This window comes from Halyomorpha halys, unplaced genomic scaffold (genome assembly GCF_000696795.3).
Source record: "Halyomorpha halys isolate HHAL.00 unplaced genomic scaffold, Hhal_1.1 Scaffold423.1, whole genome shotgun sequence".
Lineage (NCBI taxonomy): Eukaryota > Metazoa > Arthropoda > Insecta > Hemiptera > Pentatomidae > Halyomorpha > Halyomorpha halys.
Window position 1 is genome coordinate 105658 of NW_027105827.1, and position 22959 is coordinate 128616.

General features: G+C 30.6%; 2 protein-coding genes across 3 annotated transcripts in view; one reads left to right on the forward strand and one right to left on the reverse strand.

Annotated features, from left to right (window-relative positions):
- The window catches only part of JhI-21 (Juvenile hormone Inducible-21), a 67615-nt gene that overhangs the window by 41825 nt on the left and 2831 nt on the right, over positions 1-22959 (forward strand). Inside the window, exons 3-6 of the mRNA XM_014423461.2 lie at positions 8885-9041; positions 17980-18103; positions 19975-20175; positions 21463-21697. Of these exons, the coding sequence (XP_014278947.1) occupies positions 8885-9041; positions 17980-18103; positions 19975-20175; positions 21463-21697 (717 nt within the window). The remainder of the gene's footprint in view (positions 1-8884; positions 9042-17979; positions 18104-19974; positions 20176-21462; positions 21698-22959) is intronic.
- On the reverse strand, positions 1421-7319 carry LOC106682548 (uncharacterized). Of its 2 annotated transcripts, none has more exons than XM_014423463.2 (3): positions 6783-6989; positions 6442-6642; positions 1421-3399 (listed from the first exon to the last, which is right to left on the reverse strand). In XM_014423463.2, exons 2-3 carry the CDS (start codon positions 6638-6640, stop codon positions 2519-2521), a joined length of 1080 nt encoding a protein of 359 aa, XP_014278949.1. In that variant the 5' UTR covers positions 6641-6642; positions 6783-6989; the 3' UTR covers positions 1421-2518. The 2 variants fall into 2 exon arrangements, with proteins under 2 accessions (XP_014278949.1, XP_014278948.1); XM_014423462.2 differs by lacking the exon at positions 6783-6989 and adding an exon at positions 7175-7319 and having other exon boundaries at positions 1423-3399.

The following is a 22959-nucleotide window of genomic DNA, read 5'->3' on the forward strand; positions in this document are numbered from 1 at the left end:
CAGAAACCATTGGACGTAGAGATGTCTGCCAGCGCTCAAATTAAAGCTAGTTAAATTTACTACAAAATAGTTAATAATGTTTATCTTTGTAGGAGTAGTAGTTTTTTGACAAAATAAACTCAGTAAATACTAATTTCTAATTGTTCGTATAAAATGTTGGATTTAGATGGAGACCAATTGATTACATAAATGAAAAATATGTATAATTACTAGCTAAAATTGATGAGTCTGCCAAGTATAGGTAGGGGGAATGAAAAATGGCGGCTGTTTCAAAGCCATAAAAAACATTTTTTTCATTCGGAGCTCTATATCTTAACCTACTTTTTAAGATTCTGAAATGAAGTTTTTGATAAATCAAACGTATTGTCCAAACAACTATAAATCAATTTATTTTAGCAAATATCATGAAAACTACTATTCCTTCGAAGGTAAAGGTCATAAACTTCTTTATAGTCCATTAAACTAGCTTTAATTTGAGTGCTAATAGACATCTGAACGTCACATAGTTCATGAGATATAGAATTCTCAAAATAAATTAACTAACTACTAATCTTTCAGAAGATTTTTAAGAAATTTTGCTTTTTAAAAAGCTATATCTCGAGAACTATTGGACGTAAATAGCTCTTTTAGGGCTAATATTTCAGAAAATTTACTCTTCTTTAAATAATGTTCTCTTAGATTTTCTAGTGTTGTTGGTAGTTTTTAAGATATAGAGCTCCGAATGAAAAATTAATGTTTTTTGATTTTTGTGTTGATACAGCCGCCATTTTTATTCCCCTACCTATACTTGGCAGACTCATCAATTTTGACTAGTAATTACACATAGTTTTCATTACAGTAATAAAAAATTGGGGTGAGATAACTGCCTTTTTTTCTTCCCGGCTCTTGTACTGTAAGAACAACTTTTATTGGATTTGGCTCATCTTGGAAGATTCATACCTTCGATTGCTATTTTTTTTGTTTTGGGTTCATTTACATGTATCCATGATTCGTTACCTGTGTGGATGTTATACACTGACTTTGAGCGTATTTTTTCAACATTTCCCTGCACCGTCTTTTGAGCATTTGTGAGTTGCGTTGGATTATGTAAGATTCAACGCGAACAAATCATTTTTACGGCCAAATGTTCATGAAATATCTGATTGATGCTGCTCATACTAATCCCAAAGACTTCTCAATCTCACATGACGATCTTGCTTTAACAGTTCACACACGGTATCGATGTTTTCTAGGACAACAACCAAAGGTAGACGTTTCCACTGAATTTGTCCTGGAGCGGAGGTCAACCACGATTGAATTCATCGATGCACTCAATACAAGAGATAACCCACGTCGAAAGTTATGAAAAATAATCGCACGAAAATGTTCATCAGTTAATTCTATTTTTTGTTCGAAATAAACTTTTCAAGTTACTGTAAACAATACAAATTTTGCTCAAATAACAAAACGTTATATTTAAAAATGTCTAGCTTTCTATTGCAAACTTCAGATGGCGTCTAACACATAGTTTTCCAAGCCCAGAAATAAAAATAGGAAACCTCAATTTTATTCTATTTCTTTATTTTAGCATTTTTCGCGAGAATAAAGTGAACACCTGATATTTACGAAACACTCTGAGGCTATCCCACACTTCCCTCGTAACCCCTCATTTACAAATTTTGAATAACGAATCGATATTTCCCTTACACGATCTGACCTTCCATCTCCGATTATCTGAACGTTTATTGTCATTCTGATTGACCATGGAAGGGACCTCTAAGGATTGTATTTTGTCTTTAAATATTTTTGACTTTATTATTAACTCCATTATTTTGAAAATTTGTTTTAAATTTATTAATATATTTTATTTACATGTTTATATAATAATTTCATTTAGTAATATTATTCAAATAATATATAATCATCATAACAAGAATTCATTTTCTTTATTCATCTTACAGAAAAAAAAAAATTATTGTCAGCATTATGTACATTAGTCTAGGCGCTTGTACTGGGAACGTTGTTCTTGTTGGGAACGCGCTTGTTCTTGGGTGGAATCTTCCTAAGCCACTTTGGTTTCTAGAATAATTTTCATATCACTGATCCTACTAGTCAATAAAAAGCTTGCTAAAAGTATTCCTCGCATTAATAGATTATTTACGGTAACTTGCTTTCCTTTTTTACACTCCTACAGTAGGCATGAAAGCACAGCGAAATTAGTCAATGTGTTCAGCACATTTGTACTTGCTTTGTCCTCCACTCACTATTGTATGAATACAAATTAATTCTTAGCCACAGATGTTTTTTCTGAAAGTATTTCAACATATACAGGCTCGTCCCAAATAATGCAGTTCTGGAACTCATAAATGCTGAAATTTATAAGTACAGCTAAATGTGCATTTGTAAACAAAACTAATTATAATAAATAAATAGAAATATTGCTTTTTGGTCTCCGGTTATCTTACTGGAGACCATATTACGCCACGTCCTTCTAGTAGTTATTCCCATATTGCGTGTCAATATTTAATTTTTTTTAGAATTACTCTTTTAAATCGCCTTTTTCCTTCACACATATTTCGCAGATACCCTTCTCCGAAACAAAAAATGAAATGTTGAAGTCATTCATGAAGACTCGTCGAAATAGAGCATAGCTTCCGTATGGTATATTCTTTGCTTTACAGCTCGATACATAGTCTCTATGGATGTCCGCCAATGAACGACTTCCGTCTATAAACGTTCGTGATGGATTTTCGAAGGTGTAGTGGTTTTCTATCTTGGGAATCGAATTTATGTGCTTGTGGATCTCCTGTCGTATTGCCGGACCTAAAGTCTTCTGCTTTCCGTGCTTCCCGCGAAGATCAGGTTCGATTGTCGCACCTAAGCTTTTGTCCCGTTTCTCCTGGACCGTGCGTATCGTCCTATCATTTATATCCAGAGTGTTCTCAAAAAACAGTTTACAGACTCTAACTTTTTTTCCTTCCCGAGTAAAATAATATGCATTATTCCTCTGTCGTGGATTCCTAGAATCTGTCACTCGAATGTATCGATATTTTGGTTCTATTCGCGTCATTGAATTATTTATGAATTCCCTCTGCTTTTCTATATTACCTAGTGACCAATAAGCTGAAAAGATCTCCTGCCTTTCTTTTTCATTAATCTGTGCTGAACATTTCAACTTGCATTTTTCACCACACGGAGCTTTTATTTCTCTACACTTTCTAATTTTTTTGTTCTTTGAATAGGTTTCATAGGCCTCTCCGGAGTTTCTTAATTGCTTTGAAATGCTTCTTTTCCAGTTTTCTCTACTACTTGTACGTTTGGCAGTACTAAATATGTTGGAGATATCTTGAATAGATGTAAACGGGTTTGGCTTTTTTAGATATGAACTATATTCTTCGGGATGATTATCTGCTTTTCTTCCTATAAAAAACATCGAAATAATCGCATCTAAGTGATATACTACATTTTAATATACAGAAAAATGCAATTAATTAATTAGGATTTATAGGCTGTGGGCAAGTCTTATATTATTTTTACTTGAAAACATAAATTATGCACTATCATATATGTGAAGTTAACCTACGGTCTGGTCATTTGAAAGGTAAAATTTCACATGAAACGAAACAAAAACCCATTGAAATACATTCATTATTAGCAAAGATTAAAAAAGTATTTCAATTTATTGAGATATTTTTTCAAAAGTTCTTAAAATAAATTTAATTTTTGAGTAAATTTGAATGTCAAAATCTGAAATAAAAAATTACAGTAAATCAAACCAAAATTTGTTTTAAATATTTTACTTTTAACTTTGTGATTATAGGATTACAATTTTTTTTAAACTTTTAGAGTTAATGGTGTTCTGGTAAATTTAAGATTGGCTGAAGCGTTAAGATTAAATAAATAAAAGAAAAATTAATATAAACCATCACCTAAGTAAAGCAATTACGTATTTAGTTGAAACTCGTATACAATACAATACCGACCAAAGTTATTATTTTTTTTTTGTTTATGGAGACCATACAATTTGTAATATAAGTGATATCTCTAAGATATTCTTTATAGTTCTCATAAATTACCATTAGGTATGGATGGCTCTGTTTCAGATAATTGAAGATGTGAATAAAAAAAGAAAAACTACTCTATGAATATTCCAAGGTCACACTTTTTTTATCTATAAAAGTGAATGCTAGAGAAAGGAAACGTACTAGTGGCTATAACATTTTGAAAACATCATCAAAACTATATTTTATTCCAGTAAAATTATATTCATTGTTATCCTAGCAAAGCATAGGAACAATACCTTTATTGTTAATTACGTACATATTAGTGTATATTATTGGTTCATCTTTATTAATTATATATGAATCGTTACTTACATAAAAATCTAATGTTAAATTCAACGTTTTAAGAATTAAATAGAAGAATAAAAAAAAACTATAATCTCCTATTATTTGTTTATTTTCTTCTTAGACAAATACTTTCACGGTTGTTTTAATAGCAATTAGTTTCATATATTTATTTGCATATTTTCTTACTTTCTTTGTATATATATTCTAATTTTATGTCAATTCTTACAATGTTTTTATCTTGTTTAGCCCTCACGAAGACCTGCATAGTGGGACGAAACACTGGTTAACATTTAATAGTTTTTTCTATTATTTTGCACCTTAATTTACCGCCACTATCCTACAGGTTACCTACCTATTCTGGAAAGACCGAATTTTTATTTCATAGTGCCACCACGAAATATAAGTCAATTTGACCTGACTGAAATCGAACCGGCGCCGCGGCAGATTGCTAAGGTAAGGCCTAAACCAATTCGGCAACCATGGCATCCTCCACCTCTGCCTATCCTGGGCTACTGCATTCCAATTTGCTCATTACATTGCAGCTCGTTTACACGTTTGTAAATTCTGTGTATACATTATTGCTTTTTAGAGACGTCTCGATGGATGGCTTCAAGTCACATGTCCCGCCCATCTATCCTCCTTGTCTTCATATCATGAAATATTGTCTTAACAGTATCTGCAAGCGATTTACTGTTAGTTCTTCTCCTTCATGTGTTAAGGCTCTCATCTCAAATCGCATAGAGAGTATTTTCTTTTCAAATCTCTGGATCCTAGGGTGGCCATTAGAGCCGAGGTTTCGCAGCCTTGAACATTTATAGTATTTACAACTGTATACTAAGTATTTACAAGTTTTTACTTTCGGGAATGATTTTCCATTCATATGGAATCTGTTATTACGATAGATTTTTCTGGTTACTATTGTATACTTTGTTTTATCTTCGTTCACTTGCAAGCCGGTTTCCTCTGTTTCTCTTATCTGAGTCTTAGGGAGTCTTTTCTAACATACAAAATTTCATTTTTATAACTTACCAAGGGCTAAATTAAAGAGCACTGACGAAAGTCTATCACCTGTTCTGATTTAAAAGGCTTCTTATATTTCTCTTTGTTTCAGCTCACTGTTTTTTTTTTTTTTTTACAAAGAACAATCAGTTTAGTCACGATATTCCAAAGACGGTTTCGGTCCATGGAATTAAAGGTTGCTGAGAAAAGATAAAATAAAAAATATATATATAGTTAGTTCTACAACCAGAAGATTAATCTTGGTTTCCTATGGAATCTTCCACTCAAAGATAGGCAAAGGTTAGCTATAGTTTAAACTAATAGCTTAAATTGCCAAGGATACTACCCTTATTCATGAATTGATAAATAAATAAATATCATATCCGTGCCAATTTTAGCTATTAGTTTTAACTAATGATAATCTTTGCCCAATAGTGTTTTAGCTTTATTTGCTGTCACCTAAACATTAAACATTACCTATGCTGATATAACCTCAGAAATTTGTTATAAGGACCAATAAAAGTGATCAATTAATCTGATTTATGATTCAGAGATATTTCAAATGACTGTAAATTTTCAGAGATTATTTGGAGTTTTAATGCTGAAGAGATCACCTCCTTGAATTGTTGAAGGAACAGAACTTTCTTAGCAAGTGCCCCTTTCCTCCATGGCTGTAGTATAGAGGATTATTTTAAAACAAATAATAGTTTATTGGGTCTTGTAGCTATTTTTGAAATTACTTCTTTTTAATTTATTTTAATTTCATTTGAGTGCTTATTGTTTTTCCCTAACCTAAATTCATGGTTACTTTTTGTTTCTTTCAATTATGAGCTTTGTTTCTTACGATGTTATTTTTTTTTCGATTTCAAATTTTATAATAGCTAAATCCATGAAATTTCTTCTCACCTAAACCAAATGAGTAATTAAGTAAAAACAATATTTATTAATGTCCTTTCTCTTGCAAATTTACAACAGTAACCATTATTATTATTTTATTTTATTTTTTTGCCTAGTTTATTAATAACTATATTTACTTGTTCTAGTTTATTTTAAATACATTGAAAATTGATTTGTGTGTGTTTATATATTAAAATAATGTTTAAAAAAATCAGACCAGATTTTCTGAATAGTTGCATTGATACTGTGACAGTGATGTCTTTCAAACAATCAATTCCTTCTCGTAATCGTGGTTCCTTTTCATCCTCCTCTTTGGTTTTAGAGACTTCTTTTTCATTTTCAAGTAGCACCTTATCCAAGTCGGACGACTGTTGTGCTTCCGGTGGCTCGCACATTTGTTTTATACGGGAAATCATGTCTGAAAGGAGATATGTAAATTATATAAGTTTTAAGAAAACTGCTATAATTCTGTATACAAAAATTAATATTTATTATCTGTTATTTAACGACAATAAATGCCATTGATTATTATGTTCTATAGAAAGTAGAATGACTTACAGAGAAGTAGTTGAATGTAACTTGCAATAAAAATGGTTTAAAAACCAATTTCACTTTTAAAATATTTAAATGATTGTTTCATCAATGACCAATATTTTTAAAATAGTGGAAATCTCATTTTTTTTTTTGTCTGTATAAAAAGTCATTTGTCTGAATAATACATTGTTTTAACAAAGTTGTGTTTTGCTTTAATAGCGGCACATCTGGCAAAAACAAAAAAAACTCTACTGAAAAACCATATACCCAAAACTATGCATATACTGTACAGAAATTAGCCTCAGTCTATCGTACATCGGAGAAAAAGCTCATTTTTAAATAAAATCAAAACTTTTTTTTTGTTGACGTACCACAATTACAGCAAAGCAGCGAAATGAAATCTTTTTAATTATTACCTTTAAATAAATATCGTCCTAATTTGAGACGGGACTATCTTTCAGACACAGCTTTGAATACGAGCGTAACGACACTACTGAGATAATACAGTGGGCTGTAAATGAAAACTTTAATAGAGCGACACAAGTACGATCTGTTGGAGAGTTTTTGAATTACAAATATGTCGTTTCTATAGTTACGGGTTTATTCAAGTGTATTCCAACTGTTTAAATGAATTAAAAATTTCTAATTCGTTCAATATGACGTCGTCTTTTAATTGGATGATAGTCAAACCATTATATAGATTGGTTAATAAAAACATATTTTTTTTCAGGATCTTTTAAATATAATCGAGTCATTAATTTTAGAAAGGTAGTGAATCAAAAATTATCGATGTTACTTTTTTTTTTAGAAAAATCGATTCTATGGATGTATCATAATCCCTTCTAATTGATTATAGAAAGCGAACAAATTCATGTATTTCAATAACAAGTGCTCCAACTCTCAAATTCTTTGTTTTCAGAATTTTTGTTATACTGAAACTGATATACTTTAGAATAGTTTAAATTTTATATATATATTTGCATTAAGGACAAAATATATAATTATGGATATACACCAAAATGACAATATAACTGCTAATAAAATTTGTATATTGAAGGTGGGTGAAAAGCACCAAAACGTTGTATTTAACAAAATATATAATACAACAAGAAGAAACATTGTGTAAAATTTTCTGTTTTGGTTTTTGTTTTTTTTAATGCCAAAAGGAACATTTTTCATTGTGATAAGGTTCATTACTCATCTTGTAAATATCTTAAATCCATATTAAGTAGCAATTTAAATGAATGAAACAAAAAGGTCTCTGAGATTGAATCTATAATTTATTAACAGTGGGTAGATATGTTTTATAAAAAAAAATTAAATTAGTGAGAGAGTTAGTCAAACAAAAGAGAAATATAGCTAGGATCATTGAGGATTTTATGCAAATCCATCCTTCCTCTAGGGCATATTTCCGTCCAAGCCTTCTAAATCCGTCAACTTAGGATATCACGATCTTACTATATATTTTTTATGTTTTATTTTCACCCAATATTTAACCCTTGTAAAGTTGTAGGTAATTTTTATCAGTACCCCTAACTTGGTTACTATAAGATCTATTTACATGAATATCGTAAAGAAACTTGGAACTAAAGAACTAATAGAGTTGTTTGTTAAATTTATTATTATTTGTTTAAATAATTTATATTTTATATGGATGTATTACTCCCCAAATATTTTTTGATGCCAAGTCAATTTCAGACCGAGAATTTAAGTATATTTTAAATGAGTGGCTATAATCTTCTCAGAAGATTATATTTTTTAAAAATACCTAAGATAGTTGTTGAGTTATTCGAAAAAATTACATATATTTTTTTTGTTTTTAAATATATTTTTTTTAACCAGGGTGCGAATTTTTTAAACCCAGCCTTATTGCTCATCTAAAACACCTAGAAAAATCAACGTTATTTATTTCACATTTTTAGATGTTGTCGTTATTGAGATATAGTGATAAGTGAATGATTGGTAATATTGGCGAAAAACACAGGCTTGCGGTTTCTATTTTATAAATGCGCCTTTTCTACAAGGTGCTATAGGAAAATATATTTACATACATTTAAACATACCTTTTTCAAACTATTATGTTCTTATTTATGGTTATATATTTGATAGATATATCCTTTGATTAGGTAACACAAGCTACCTGGCAGAGCCATGGAAGGGCAGCGAAACGGACCCAGCCAGGTGCATGGTATCCCTGAGTATGGCCTTGTTCTCCGGCCTCTTCGCCTATGGGGGCTGGAACTACCTCAACTTTGTGACAGAGGAACTTAAGGATCCATACAGGTAAGTGGAACAATACATTTGTTGAATAATAAATCCGTACTTTCTTTATACAGTTTATTAATACGAATTGCTCAGGTCTCAGGCAGGTGCGAAGGATACGGCCACACCGTACCTTGCTCAAAAAATAAAAATATTTAAACTGAGTTAAGAGTTCTGCCCTACGTTAATTTAGTGGAGGAAGTTGTTAAACCTACGAGTTGTGTTCGTTGACAATATGGGGGGGGGGGCAATAAAGGGTTACACAGGACCTCGTATCAACTAATACCGGGTCTGAATACAAATTTATATTTTTCAAAAATTTATGTATTTCAAAAATGAAGCAAAATAAAGCTTTAATTATGATAGGTTACAAAGTATACGATTAACTGAATTATAAGGCATAGTTCGGTAATCATTATACGGGTGATTCACAAATTTTCAATAAACAAATTATCTCTAAAAAGAAAAACAATTATGTATGTTGTTAGGTTAGCTGTTAATTAAACCACTATCACGCAAAATCTATTTATAATTTTATTTAAAATTTTGGCGCCTGAAATCTTGGCCTAAAATGTTATGATAATGAAGCTATAAACCATCGCGACAATGCTAAAATAAAGTTTAAAAAGTCATCTAATATTGGATTAATGTCCAATTATTATTTTATGATCTCACTTCGTAAAGTTAATGATAACTATTCATAAACTTTGAAACAAAACAATATAATTAAGAGATTACTTACCTGTTACTTTTCCTCCGGTCGATTAAGATGAGAGAAATGAACGATAAACTTGTAGTTAAGGTAAACTTTTGAACTTCATAGCAATATTTTTATTCTTTTAGTAATACTTTCACTTCTACTTACGCAGGCGTAAAAGTATTTTTCCTGACAGATCTGTATTTCAAGAAGAGTCCACCCGATATATCCTAATGTTGAAATTGATACCTCCATTTCTATTTGGTAAATAATTTTTTTTTCCTTCTAAATAATTATCTTTTCTATTAAAACACCACATGGAAAAACATCTAAATATCACCATCTCTTCGTAAATGATCTAATTGGTATTCTTTTAAATTGTTTACTAAAATCTTCCCAGTTTCAATCCCTCATTTTCCCATCCATTTATTTTTTAAAATTATTGGGAACTTTTTACTTGTGCAAAACTATACACAAAATATTGGGCATGGGTGTAGCCTCGCCATTATAATCATGAAATGACATTTCGTAAATCCTATAAAATACTAATTTAATACATTTAATACATCACCTAGGGTCAGACTCCAATTATTTCACTCATTATTTAGAATTTAAAATAAACAAATTCAAATCCTCCCATATCTAAAAAAATATCTACGGACATACCCTTATCTAACTTTGCCTATATGTTACGCCATGGCTACGGTATTAGATGAGTAATGTGGTCGTAATTTTGCAATCATCTCTAGATGTTTATACGTCAAATATCGGGCAAACATTGGTAACAAATCAGGAGAAAATCGACGAGGGCGCGGTCCGCAAAATTTACGGATTTACGAAAGAGCATGTCATGATTCTAACGGCGAGGCTACACCCATGGCCAGTACGTTGTGTATAGCTTTGCCCAATATAGATTAGGAAATATTTACCTCCAAATTTGATATACGAACATTTTGTGACGATTGTTAATAATATATCGGCCTCGTTAATCGCCCAATACTGAACCACATTGGCTCAGGGGGATACGAGTGTATCCCAACCTCCCGGTTTAATTTTCGTTGTGTCTCGATGTTTCTATAGAGAAAATTTCAAATCAAATTTTGAAAATGATCATAACGTGGCCATTTTAAGAGTTGATAATACATAATGTCAGGCCATAACATTGTATAAAAAGTACGCTAGGTTTACACAGTTTTAATTTAAACCTGGTGGCAGTTAAGATTGAACTATCAAAACAAAAGTTTAGGAATTCATTCAGAATTTTACCAATCCTAACTTATGTAATATGTACATGGCTGAAGGCATGAGATCATATCCAGACCAGAGGTAGCACATCTCATTTTATCTACCTAAAAAGTTAATATAAATATTATAAATGGTATTTCTTATTATCGTAGATTGATTATACAGATATTTGATTAAAGTTCAAATAAAAGTTTTTGCCTTTTTTATTTTCAGTTATTTCTTTTATTATTTAATTGAAAAAACTTGTTAGTAATTTGAATTTTCCATTGACCATGAACCGTGTTATATGAGCTGATTAAGAATGAAAATAGTAAACTGGTTCAATCTATTTCAGATTGAACTCCTAGTTATAAAATTAAATTAAAGTAAATAATTTGCCATTTAGAAGGATCATGCTGCCCTAAGTTTTATAACGACTTCTTCGTTGAGAAATACAAAAACTAATGTAAGAAGACTGAAGACCCTTAAAGACTAAAAAGAAGGTGGAAAAGAACGTGCTAGCCGTTGAATGGTGCTAATATTGACAGTGGCCGGAGAGCAGGGTTCCCTACTCCATTTTCCTCAACTCCTAACTAATGCCGCTCGAGTGCCTCTGGAGTACTTTTCGACCTCTGGTGGAACGGAAAGGAAACACTTAATAGTTCGCAAAAGAGGGACTATTACGCTGGCTTATACCTTAAGCTGTGGTTTCAAAAGGTTTTGTTGTTTGGCATTTGAAGAAAATAAAATCTATCTTGAACATTATGAGAAATAAAACAAAAAATAACTGTTCAATTCCAAACATTTCTTGTTCTTTTTCCTTGACTATAGCATAACGCCAGAAGTAGTGCTTAGCCATTCCGTTACTAGGACTGATTTTCCTTCAGAGAACGGCTTAATCATTTCTCCAGTTTGAGGACTCAAATTACTCTGCTTATTATTACTCGTAAATGCTTTAGAATAATAATAAGCTCAAAATACTTTTTAGTAGTTATTCTCAGCCCTCGAAGAATGGTGTCGTAATTGGAGGATTAAGATAAATTCCAACAAATCCCATCAAATCACCTTTACCCTTCGTTGTAAACCTACCGACACCCCTACGGTTTCATTTAATAATGTTACTCTTACCCCTGTCGAACAGATCCGCTACCTTGGACTACATCTGGACAAACGATTAACCTGGAATCCTCACACAAGACTGAAAAGACAGGAATAGTACAAGAGCCGGGAAGAAAAAAAGTCACCCCAATTTTTGATTATTTTAATGAAAACTATGTATAATTACTAGTCGAAACTTATGAGTCTGCCAAGTATAGGTAGGTGGAATAAAAAATGGCGGCTGTTTCAAAACCTTAAAAAAGCATTGAATTTTCATTCGGAGCTCTATATCTTAAAAACTACCAACAACAACACTAGAAAATCTAAGAGGACATTATTTAAAGAAGATTAAATTTGCTGAAATATTAGCCCTATTAGAGATATTTACGTTAAATATAAATAGGGGTAGTAGTTTTTATAATATTCACATATGAATATAAATATGGCAAATGAAAATTTGTCCGAACAACTATAAATCAATTTATTTTAGCAAATTTCATGTAAACTATTACTACTGCGAAGATAAACATCATAAACTACTTTATAGCTCATTAAACTAGCTTTAATTTGAGTGTTATTCACTAACTACTGATCTTTCAGTACGTCCCATACAATAATTATGAGTCTGTTTTTTGGTCAGGTGACGTTATTTCATCATAGTGAAATTTCGAAAGAAAAAAATGAAATCTTGAATAAAATATCAGTTTTAGTTTTAAAAGATAATAAACGACTAGCAAAGTGCACGATTTTTCCATTTTTTTATGAAGTATCTTTTAGGAATGACAGCCCCAAATGTTTTATGACGTTATTTTTTTGTTTGTAATCTGAAGCACCAATAGATTTTTTTTTTGGGGGGGAGGGGTGATGGGGGTATTTTATTCAATCTATAAATGACTATCAACAGTTGAGAGAATGCTATAAATAGTGGATGAGCAGGTGAGAAAGAAAAGAGAAAACGCATGGTTTATGTATGAAGAGCATTTGTTAGATAGAAGCGGCTGCATTATGTAGGAGCTGGGGAATCTACTTCATTACTTCGGATAAATGATTGAAATTTTATTTCAATTTATTATTTTATTTTTTGTATGTAGGGTTTCAAAGTGATAGTTTATGAACTAGCGACATATTTATTTGATTAGTCAAATATAAGGTGTGCCTGCCACCTTTTGTATAATTCAAACTGTGTACTGACGAATCAGTTTCTTCAAGAGGTTACGAACATTTTCTATATCCTTCGTGTTCATTAATTTAATAAATTATGGATTCATACAACAAAAAAAAAGTTTTTATTTATTGAAACTTATTCATTGTTTATAAAGGTACGGTATTTAATGTTATCTTAACAGTTATTCTAAATTAAAAATCGAATTAATGCTTTTATATTTCATGATAGTGGAGAATTTGATAACTATAAATGGGTGTAATTAAAATTAAACTGATTTAAACTAAAATTAAATTTTGTAATTAATAATAATAATGTGTACCGCTACAATCTATGATAGGTTAGGGGCTTAGTACTTTGTAAGGAATTACTGTTTTTAGTACTGTGTTTATACTAAGAGGTGATTTTTTCCTGAATCCACAGGGTTGACTCCTACCGTGACAGAAAAAATAATTTCATGCCACAGCTGGAGTCGAACCCGAATCTTTAGAGTTAGTAGCTTAGCACCTTTCCACTGCGCCACCCCCACTCACTAATAATTAATTATTGATTGATACTTAATTATTGACTAATTAATCCACTCAACATTAATTATATTTGTCCCTTTTTGTCAGGAATTTAAAGTAACTATTGTTTCAAACTACGATTATAATTTAATTTATTTCAAAAGTATAGTTCTAATTGAAGACTTTTGACGGTAATTATGAACTTAATGTAATCCAATGATATATATTTAATTGATAAATAAAAACGAAATTAATGAGAAAAATAGTTGTTAGCGAGATCTAGATTACTCCTGATAGTCCAAGAGCCCCCAAGAGGAGAGTTATTTCACTCCAATTTTTGATTACTTCAATGAAAACTATGTATAATAACTAGTCTTAATTGATGATTCTGCCAATTATAGGTAGGGGAAATACAAAATGGCGGCTGTTTTAAAATATTTAAAAATTAATTTTTCTTACGGAGCTTTATATATTTAAAATTAGCAACAACACTAGAAAACCTAACCCAAAAACATTTAAAGAAGAGTAAATTTGCTAAAATATGAGCCCTAATAGAGCTATTTACGTTCAATAGTTCTGGAGATATAGGTTTTCTCTTCAACATTTCATAAAAAATGCACTATAAAATCAGTTGTTTTATTTTTTAGCTCAGTCACTGCGTTAAATGAGTGAAATGTTTTTTTTATTTTCCTTTATTTTATGGTTGCGAAATGTTGTATTTTATTTATTCTAAGAACTAATAATTGTATTTATTCTTGATAATTTAAAAATATATATAGTAGGTATAATAAATTATAACATTTATAGATGAAAACATGGCAGAGGTAACTTCTTGATGGAATTCCTTTATATTTGGACTTACTGGAAGATCCAGAGCCAAAATATATTTCATCCTCAGCGTCTTCGTCCTAAACTTTACGTCTTCGGGATCTGGTATTTGTCCATCTTTTCCGACGGTGTTCTTTTCAGAATTTTTCCTTTTGCTTCACTAATTTCGTCAAGATAATGCGTAGATGAGTTCCTTTTTGATGACAAAGTGACTTGGATAAAAGGAGCAAATGACAGTCTCAAGATAATTATTAAAATTTAAGAAATAATTTAATTATAGAATTTATATTATTTAAACTTTTTTTTATGTGGTCATTGTCATATATTTCTTATCTTATAATAATATCTTATCAACTCATAGATCGTGCTGTTACGTCCCTCAAGCTTATTATTAATTAATCATTGTAACATCAATTTCGTTGATCGTATTAAGGATTGCCGATGCAAATAAAATACTTAAATTTAAAGTTTAGTTTAAATCAAAATTTAATTACGTTCCAGTTACTTTACTACGTGTTAAAATGAATCTTAACAATTAGTAAGTTTTAACGAAGGTTGATATCCTGTTCAGGTTTGACACTGAAGTTGAAGCTGATTAGTTCTCGATAAATGCTTAGAATTGAACCGAGAGGGGGGAGTTGTAAACTAATCTTGTCTTTAGCAAGGTCCCTTCATCAGGGCTTCATTGAGTTCGTATCGCTTACAAGCAGATAGCAACTTGTATCCTAGCAACTGGAGAGTACAACTTCAAAGTAGAGGATTAAGGAATCGTTATAAATATAAATTTATATTTTAAATATAATATTTTCAATTTCTTGAGACTGATTATTATTTATTAAATAAAACAAATTGTGTATCCTTGTATAGTCTCAACACTTTTTATTACATCAATCGGCCATCCTCAAGGACAATCTTCAAATATAAATTCTTACCTAACATAAAAATTTAAAAATTGTTTTGCAGGTTATTCTGCCCAGATCATTAATTATAAGTCAAACACACCCTACTTTTTTTAATTTAATGAATTTTTTAAAAAAATAAGGTGTGTTTGACTTATAATTAATGACCTGGGCAGAATAGTCTGCAAAACAATTTTTAAATTTTTATGTGAGGTGAGAATTTATATTTGAAGATCGTCCTTGAGGATGGCAGAAATGGCCGAAACGTTGGATTATTGATGTAATAAAAAGTGTTGAGACTATACAAGGATACAATTTGATTTATTTAATATATAAATTTATAGTCTGAAGGAGTCTATTATCGTACTTAATACCAACTTCTTCATGTAAACAATACTCGAAATGTATATGAGAAGGAATAATAAGCTAGTCGATTCTGTTTAAAATTGTTTCATTTCGTTGACCTTTATTTTTTATTTATTAGAAAATTAGCAACTCTATATAGTGAAATAGCATTTCGTAATTTTTTAAATAATATTACATATAAAATCTGTATGCTATAACCCATGGGTTATAGCATACAGATGGGTTCGGGGTTCAGTATTTAGTAAGAAAGTACTGTTTTTTCAACGAGTTGATTTGTGATCACGCTCAACCTTACTTTACATAGGCTGGGTTTACTCTAGGAAGGCTTCTGAAACCACAGGGTTGACTCACGGTTATAGTAACAGAATAAATAATTATATGCCACAGCTGGATTTGAACTTGGATTCCGAAAGTTAGTGACAGCGTTTTACTCATTGAGCTACCCCCCTCTCTGATAAACAATAAAAAAAAATTTATTAACTTTGGAATTTTTTTTCAGTTTTGGTTTTACCAATATAAACTGTAAAGGAGTCAATAAGTGTAAAACAATTAAAATATTCAAGAATCTAATATTTTTTTTATGTTGGGTTTTATTTAATTAATTTGTTTATGTTGAATTTCCATTTTACGTTCCATCAAATCTTCCAAGATACGTTCTCGCGACCATATATAATATTTTCATTGTGGAAAATTGTCTGCTGTCAGGAACAGCAATCACTGGCACTAGTCATAAATAATCGATTACTGTATGGAAAGTTTTCAATTTGAAGAAAAAAAAACCCACCGTAGTCGGTAAGCTGGAGAAAGTGAAGACTACTTCTCGGCTTACCAATCGGACATTCATACCTTTATGTTCATTAATTTAGTCCTTTATTATTTAACAAAGGAACAACTTTATTTCGGTTACTTCAGTTATTATAGCAGATATTTATCCTGCAACTCGGTTTTATATGGTTTAAATTTTCGAAATGCTAATGTTATCTTGGTTAAAATATTTTGGGCAATATGTTCCTATCGAAAACTGTAAGGTTCCAGGTCAGGTATTTGCATTCGTAGAGAACAGTAGGAAGTATATTAGTCTTGTAAATTCTTATTTTCAGGGTCATAGAAAGTAACCCTGAACTGAATATTTTAGCGACTACAAAATTAATATGTATTTCCCACCTCTAACCTTGCTTTTATTTCCTTTTTAATTTCATATTACTTTCCTTATCACCCAGGTAAGCTAATGTATCATAATAAGGTCGAACTTTCTATTGGAAGTTTTTGATGATTCTATGAGTTTAAGAAGAGCCTCCGAGTCCAAAAAAAAAAATTTCCCGCCATTGGTCTGGCTGTGTATATATATGTACCACAATTATCTCTGGATATAGCCACTGAACATTTTACCCATAGATCTGGTTGAAATGACACTTGGGTTTGGGAAAACCTTTCGGATGCATTTTCTCTTTTGATTCCTTATTATGATACTACAGTTGCTCGTGAACTAGATTACACACGCCTGTTTGTATCCTTACTGACCTTACCACCACATCTCATATCAATCTACGGTCAACTATAACACCTCATTATGGATCTACTTTTTAGATTAATTCGAAAACTATAGTATTTTTCAAATTATTCTAAAAACTTTGGTATCATGTATTCAATGATACTATATTACATGTATATGTATCACACTAAGGTGTAATTACGCCCAATAAGAGAGGCACAAAAAATCAATCTTAAAACACGGTATCCCGTCATTTAATGTAAATTTATAAATTTTTGGCTTGACTGTATTCTTTCATGGATTTTTGACAATTTTTTTTTAAGTATTCGTATTCTTGAAAGAATATTACTGGTGTTGAATTATAGTATTGTGACCATAACAAATATTTTAATTCAGAAAGTTTTCATTTCTTCAATTACCATTTTTTAAATTTATTTCCTCAAATGTATATACATCTCCCAGAACATTCCAGTCCCTCTTTTGAAAGGTAACTAAATAGTCTAGTATGCTAAATTATTTTTAAAAAAGACTCATTAGTTTATATATTGATAACTTAAACTGAAATAGAGGAAAATGTTAGGAAAAGATTTATATGGGACTTTTACCCGAAATTGAGACCCTTATTGTAACGTTTGGTTGATGAATAAATACTCTATCCTGTTCTTGTATGGATGTTGTGTTGTACAGGAACCTACCCAGAGCCATATGGATTGCAATGCCGATAGTGACAATCATCTACGTTATGGCCAACCTCGCCTACTTTGCGGTCATCACGCCCCAGGAGATGCTGCAGTCTCCTGCTGTAGCCGTGGTGAGTCAATTTTTTCTATAATATTTTATTGCTATTATTTCAAAAAATATTTTGTAAGTGAAACCTGACACTTGTAATTGAGTCATAAATTTATTTAGTTATTGATATAGTTGACAGTTCATAAGTCTAATAAAAATCAGTATATATAAGGCCATTTTTATGAACGATCCTAAGGAAGACCTAACTAAACCTTTACTTTAAATGCACATAAGCTTTTCTTAACAAAGTTTTATCTTTTAAACACCACTTTGCCAATAAAGCGACATGTAGTTCATAAGTTATTTTTATGAATAAAAGGAACGTTTTGAAAACAAATTTTTTTCTTTAGTAAAGTTATAGCAACTAATACTAAGAACTTCCTTTGCAAGGTTTATAAAAACGCCCTTCAACCTACTAGACAGAAAAGTATATTAATTTTTTTTCTTCTGAATCACATTAAAAAAGCCTTACCAGAACTAAGGTAACCAATCCAACTTAATTTTCAAAATCTGTTTATTTTAATTAATGGTTACCAATAATAGGAATAAAATCATTCCAGTTCAAGATACACCTACATCCACAAAATACTAAAATAAAGGAAATAAAGTAAAACATTGAACTAAATTTATATAATAACCATATTTATATAGTAACCATATTTATTTAGTAACCATATTTATCCTTATTCTAAATAATAATAATGTGAACCGCTATGGCCAATGAAGGTCATGGGTTTAGTACCTTGTAAGGAGTCACTGTTTTTAGAACAACTGTTCAGGTAGATACATGAAGGTGATTTTTTTCAAGATCACGCTCAACCCCAATATTTTTCCCCAATTAAGATAATTTATAGAGTAGAGGCTTTTGCTTCAGGAGGGCTTCCGAACCCATAGGTTTGAGTCACGGTTACAGTAACAGAATAAATAATAACATGCTGCTGACAAATCCGAACCCAGATTCAAAGAGTTAGTTGCACAGTACTTTAATCACTGAGCTATCCCACTCTTGAATAAGCAATAAATATTTTTTTTTTTAATTTAGACTTTTTTCAGTTTTTTTTGTTTTTTTTATACTACCAATATAAATTGTAAAGGAGTCAAAACGTGACTTTATGAGGCTAGCTAGGTCCCAGGAGGGCACTAGATCCCACAGGGTTGACTCATGGCTATAATGTAACAGAAAATAATCTTTATTTTAAAAAGTATTAAAAATTCCATGTGTATGTATGTACATATGTTAATATTATATTATATATTTCTTCATTGTTAGCGTGTAATGAATGAAAGAATTCAGGAAGAAAATTAAAAAATCATATTTTTGTTATTAGCTTCTACAAATATGAGAGAAAGTAAGTTTTACAGTAATTTTCTTTTTTTTTTAAGGAAAGGCATTAATAAAAAATAATTATAAATTGTAACCCTGTTATAATTTATTTTATGTTCTGTCCTTTCAAAATAAACTAAACTTGAATTATAATTGTGTAAATATATATTTTCCACTTTGATTTCGTACGTAGTTAATGCAAGTTTAATTTCTTTTTGGATGTTGCGGATCCAAAACTTACAAACTCAAAGAATAGCAATGTATGAAATTTAGTAATAAAGTAAATATTTGTAATGGAGCAAACCTGATTTACCCAAAGACTGGCGTCAAAACCTAAGTCCAAAAAAAAAATATGTATAAGCATATTATGAGCAGGCTTATTTTGAGGCAAACTAAGTCTTGATTATTTAAAATTCTCATAAGACATATATTATATAGAAACCTCACATATGCATCACAGACCTCAGATAATACTAAATACAAATAAGCATTAAAAAATTTCATCAATATATTTTGTACATTGTCCTTCAACCCTTCAATAATCTACAACAATTTGTAAATATTTTTAGACGTTTGGAGATAGAATATTTGGCAGTCTCAGCTGGTCGGTGCCCATTTTTGTTGCTCTTTCAACATTTGGAGGAGTAAACGGAATCCTCTTCACCTCCGGTAGGCTGCTACTCATAGGAAGCCAAGTCGGTCATCTTCCTAAGATCTTCTCTTATATCAGTGTTAATAGACTCACTCCAATACCTGCCCTCATTTTCATGGTATTTACTTTATATTATTAATAAAAATATTTAATAAATTATTATACTAAAAGAAAATCTTTTACTATTTCTTTGCTGAAATATGTTTTCATTATACTGTATGATTTCATTGTACAATAATTGAATACAGTTTGAAGTTATTTGGAAAATTTTTCTAATCTTATAACCTAAGATGATAAGAAATTTTTATTTATTTTTTTTAAATTGATGTTTTGTCAAAAAGATAAACAAGATAAATAAAATAATAATTTTTTCTTGCATAACCAAACAGTGTAGACCATCATCAGGGCTACAACTAGATAAAGATATTGTAAAACAAATTCTGACGAAACTTGTTTTTCATTTAAATAAAATTACTTAATGACTCATTTATTCATGACTTAATTATTTATTATACATCATATGACATAAAAGTAACATATGTCGGTATATACCTAAAGTGGTTTGCTAATTTTGCTATTTTGGGTTTTGTTACATTTTAACGCATTGTTCTATTCTCTTCTCAAAGCCTAATAGACCTCACCGAATATGTTACATCACTAATTAAAACTAAAATCATAATTCAAACACAATTTGCTCAGAATTTTTTTGGAAAACCACTTAGACATTGAACCGACAATATTATAATTCAACACTATAAAAGATATATCTTCCTAGATTAAGATCTGTTTCTTGAGCATATTCATTAATTTGAGTATGTTCCAAAATGTAAAATGTATTATCTAAAAAAAAGAAAATTAAAAGTAGAGTATAATATTTTGGTTATCCTAATTCTATTGATTAAATTTTAAAAAACAAACACCAGGTATTACAGAAATTAATGGTCTTATATTCTTTCTATAACTTTCCCTTACCCATATATATATATATATATAACATATAGTAAGAGGAAGTATTTTGATCATAAAAGAATTTTGAATCCAAGTTTTCAACAAAAAGACATGTTTTAAAGCACCCTGGGTCCTATCACCAACTCTCCCCAAATGGGCTGTGTTTGTATATATGTAAACAGCTTAACTCAGAAAAGTTGTATTAAAGTGAAATTACATATTTACAGTGGCTTATATATCTGTGATGTTACAGTAACTTGTTTGCTAAATTTGACTTGCCGGAAGTATCACTTCATATTTAGTTTACACATTTTTCTGCCTTGATACATTGTTTGTAAATTTTAGAGTTATTCATTTATTCCTAAGTAATAATTTTTTTATCAACATTTTTGGTGGCTAATCTAAATTTTAAACTGTGAAATATGTTATATAATTGAATAAATTCTTTTCTTTGCAGGGAGCTACCTCCGTTGTAATGGTGTGCTGGAGTGACGTTTACATCTTAATAAATTATTTTAGTCAAGTACTCTGGTTTTCTGTCGGTGCTTGCATCGCTGCTCTTCTCTATCTCCGCTGGGTCAGACCTGAGCTTCCAAGGCCTATCAAAGTACATTTATCACTGCCGATCATATTTCTTCTGTGCTGTGCTTTCCTTGTTATCACCTCCACCATCTCTGAACCAATGAACACAGGTAAGTTTGTCGTGAAAGGATTTTTTACAAAATTCTTGGTATTCCTCATGATTTAACTCCTGAATTCACTCTAACATAAATTATATGAAAATTTGTAACCTTTTTCTTAACCTTATTATCGAAGTTCTCCACTTTAGTAAGTTGAGGAAGTAATTTAGATAAAAGACGGAGGTCCGATTCCCATAACACCAATAATTAATGCCTAGAAACCTCCCTTCCCCAGAAACCCAAATCCTCCAGGTTTAATAAACACATTCTTCTTATATACTGTAGTTTGGTCGACAACAAGGACATTTGGAGGTTAAGCTAGCGTTATTATTCTTTTAGTGATTCATTTGTTATCAATCCTAACAACTTCATTCAGTCACTTCATTTCACTTAAATTATACTAAATGAAACTTATAGGCATTTTTCCCTCAAAGTAAGTGGCCATGTTTCCCATCTGTAAAAAAACAGTAGACAACATAATAATTTTGTAAATTCCAACTTTTAAGTTTCTCAAAATTCAAGCTAAGTAATTTTTAAACTGCAAAATAAACAGCATTACCTGTGCATTATATTCTCTTGAATTTCTTTTATTTTTTTTTTTTGTAGACTGCTATTATTTAAATTTCTCTTCTTCTCCTTCTTCTCTCACTGTCTCCTGTGTGCTGCTAAGCGTGGAGTAGCTGCCTCTAACCATCTTGTCCAACGATCCCTGTCCCGTACAAGCCTTCTCATCTCTGGCATGGAGCTTCCTCTCACTGTGCCAATTCTCTCAATCAGTTCTGCGTACATGAGCCTTGGCCTGCCTTGAGGTTGCCTTCCTCCCGGTCTTGCTTTTAAAAACCACCTGGCTTTACGGTCATCTCCCATTCTGCTAACATGCCCGAACTTCTCTAAATTTCTCTATGTACTCAAATGTATTCTGTATCATTGAAATCACAATTTCTGTTACTAACCATGTAGGTACTAAGTTTAGTCTTAATTTATTTTCAGACCTAATTTTTCATCAACTTTTATTGGCAATGTTGTATTTAGTTTAATTGTTTCTACATTTTGACCTAACAGTGCCAAATTATCGTAAGTACATAATGTTCCTGACCTTCCAACATTTCTCCATAACACAAGAGGTTGAAAATTTCTTTCCAAAAAAAGTTAATAAAGCTCTTCTTAAAAAAATTTTCCAAGTCAAAATTTGTTCAATAAAAATACATTTTCTTTTAAATATATAGAACTTGCTTTTAGTTTGGAATGATTGAATTCTCATGATAGTATTATGG

Excerpts from the sequence above, each read along its gene's own strand:
- LOC106682548 (XM_014423463.2), bottom strand. The coding sequence starts at position 6,640 with ATGATTTCCCGTATAAAACAAATGTGCGAGCCACCGGAAGCACAACAG. Across the intron at positions 3,400-6,441 it reads GCAACTATTCAGAAAATCTG|GAAGAAAAGCAGATAATCAT; the intron begins GTCTGATTTTTT and ends TGTTTTTTATAG.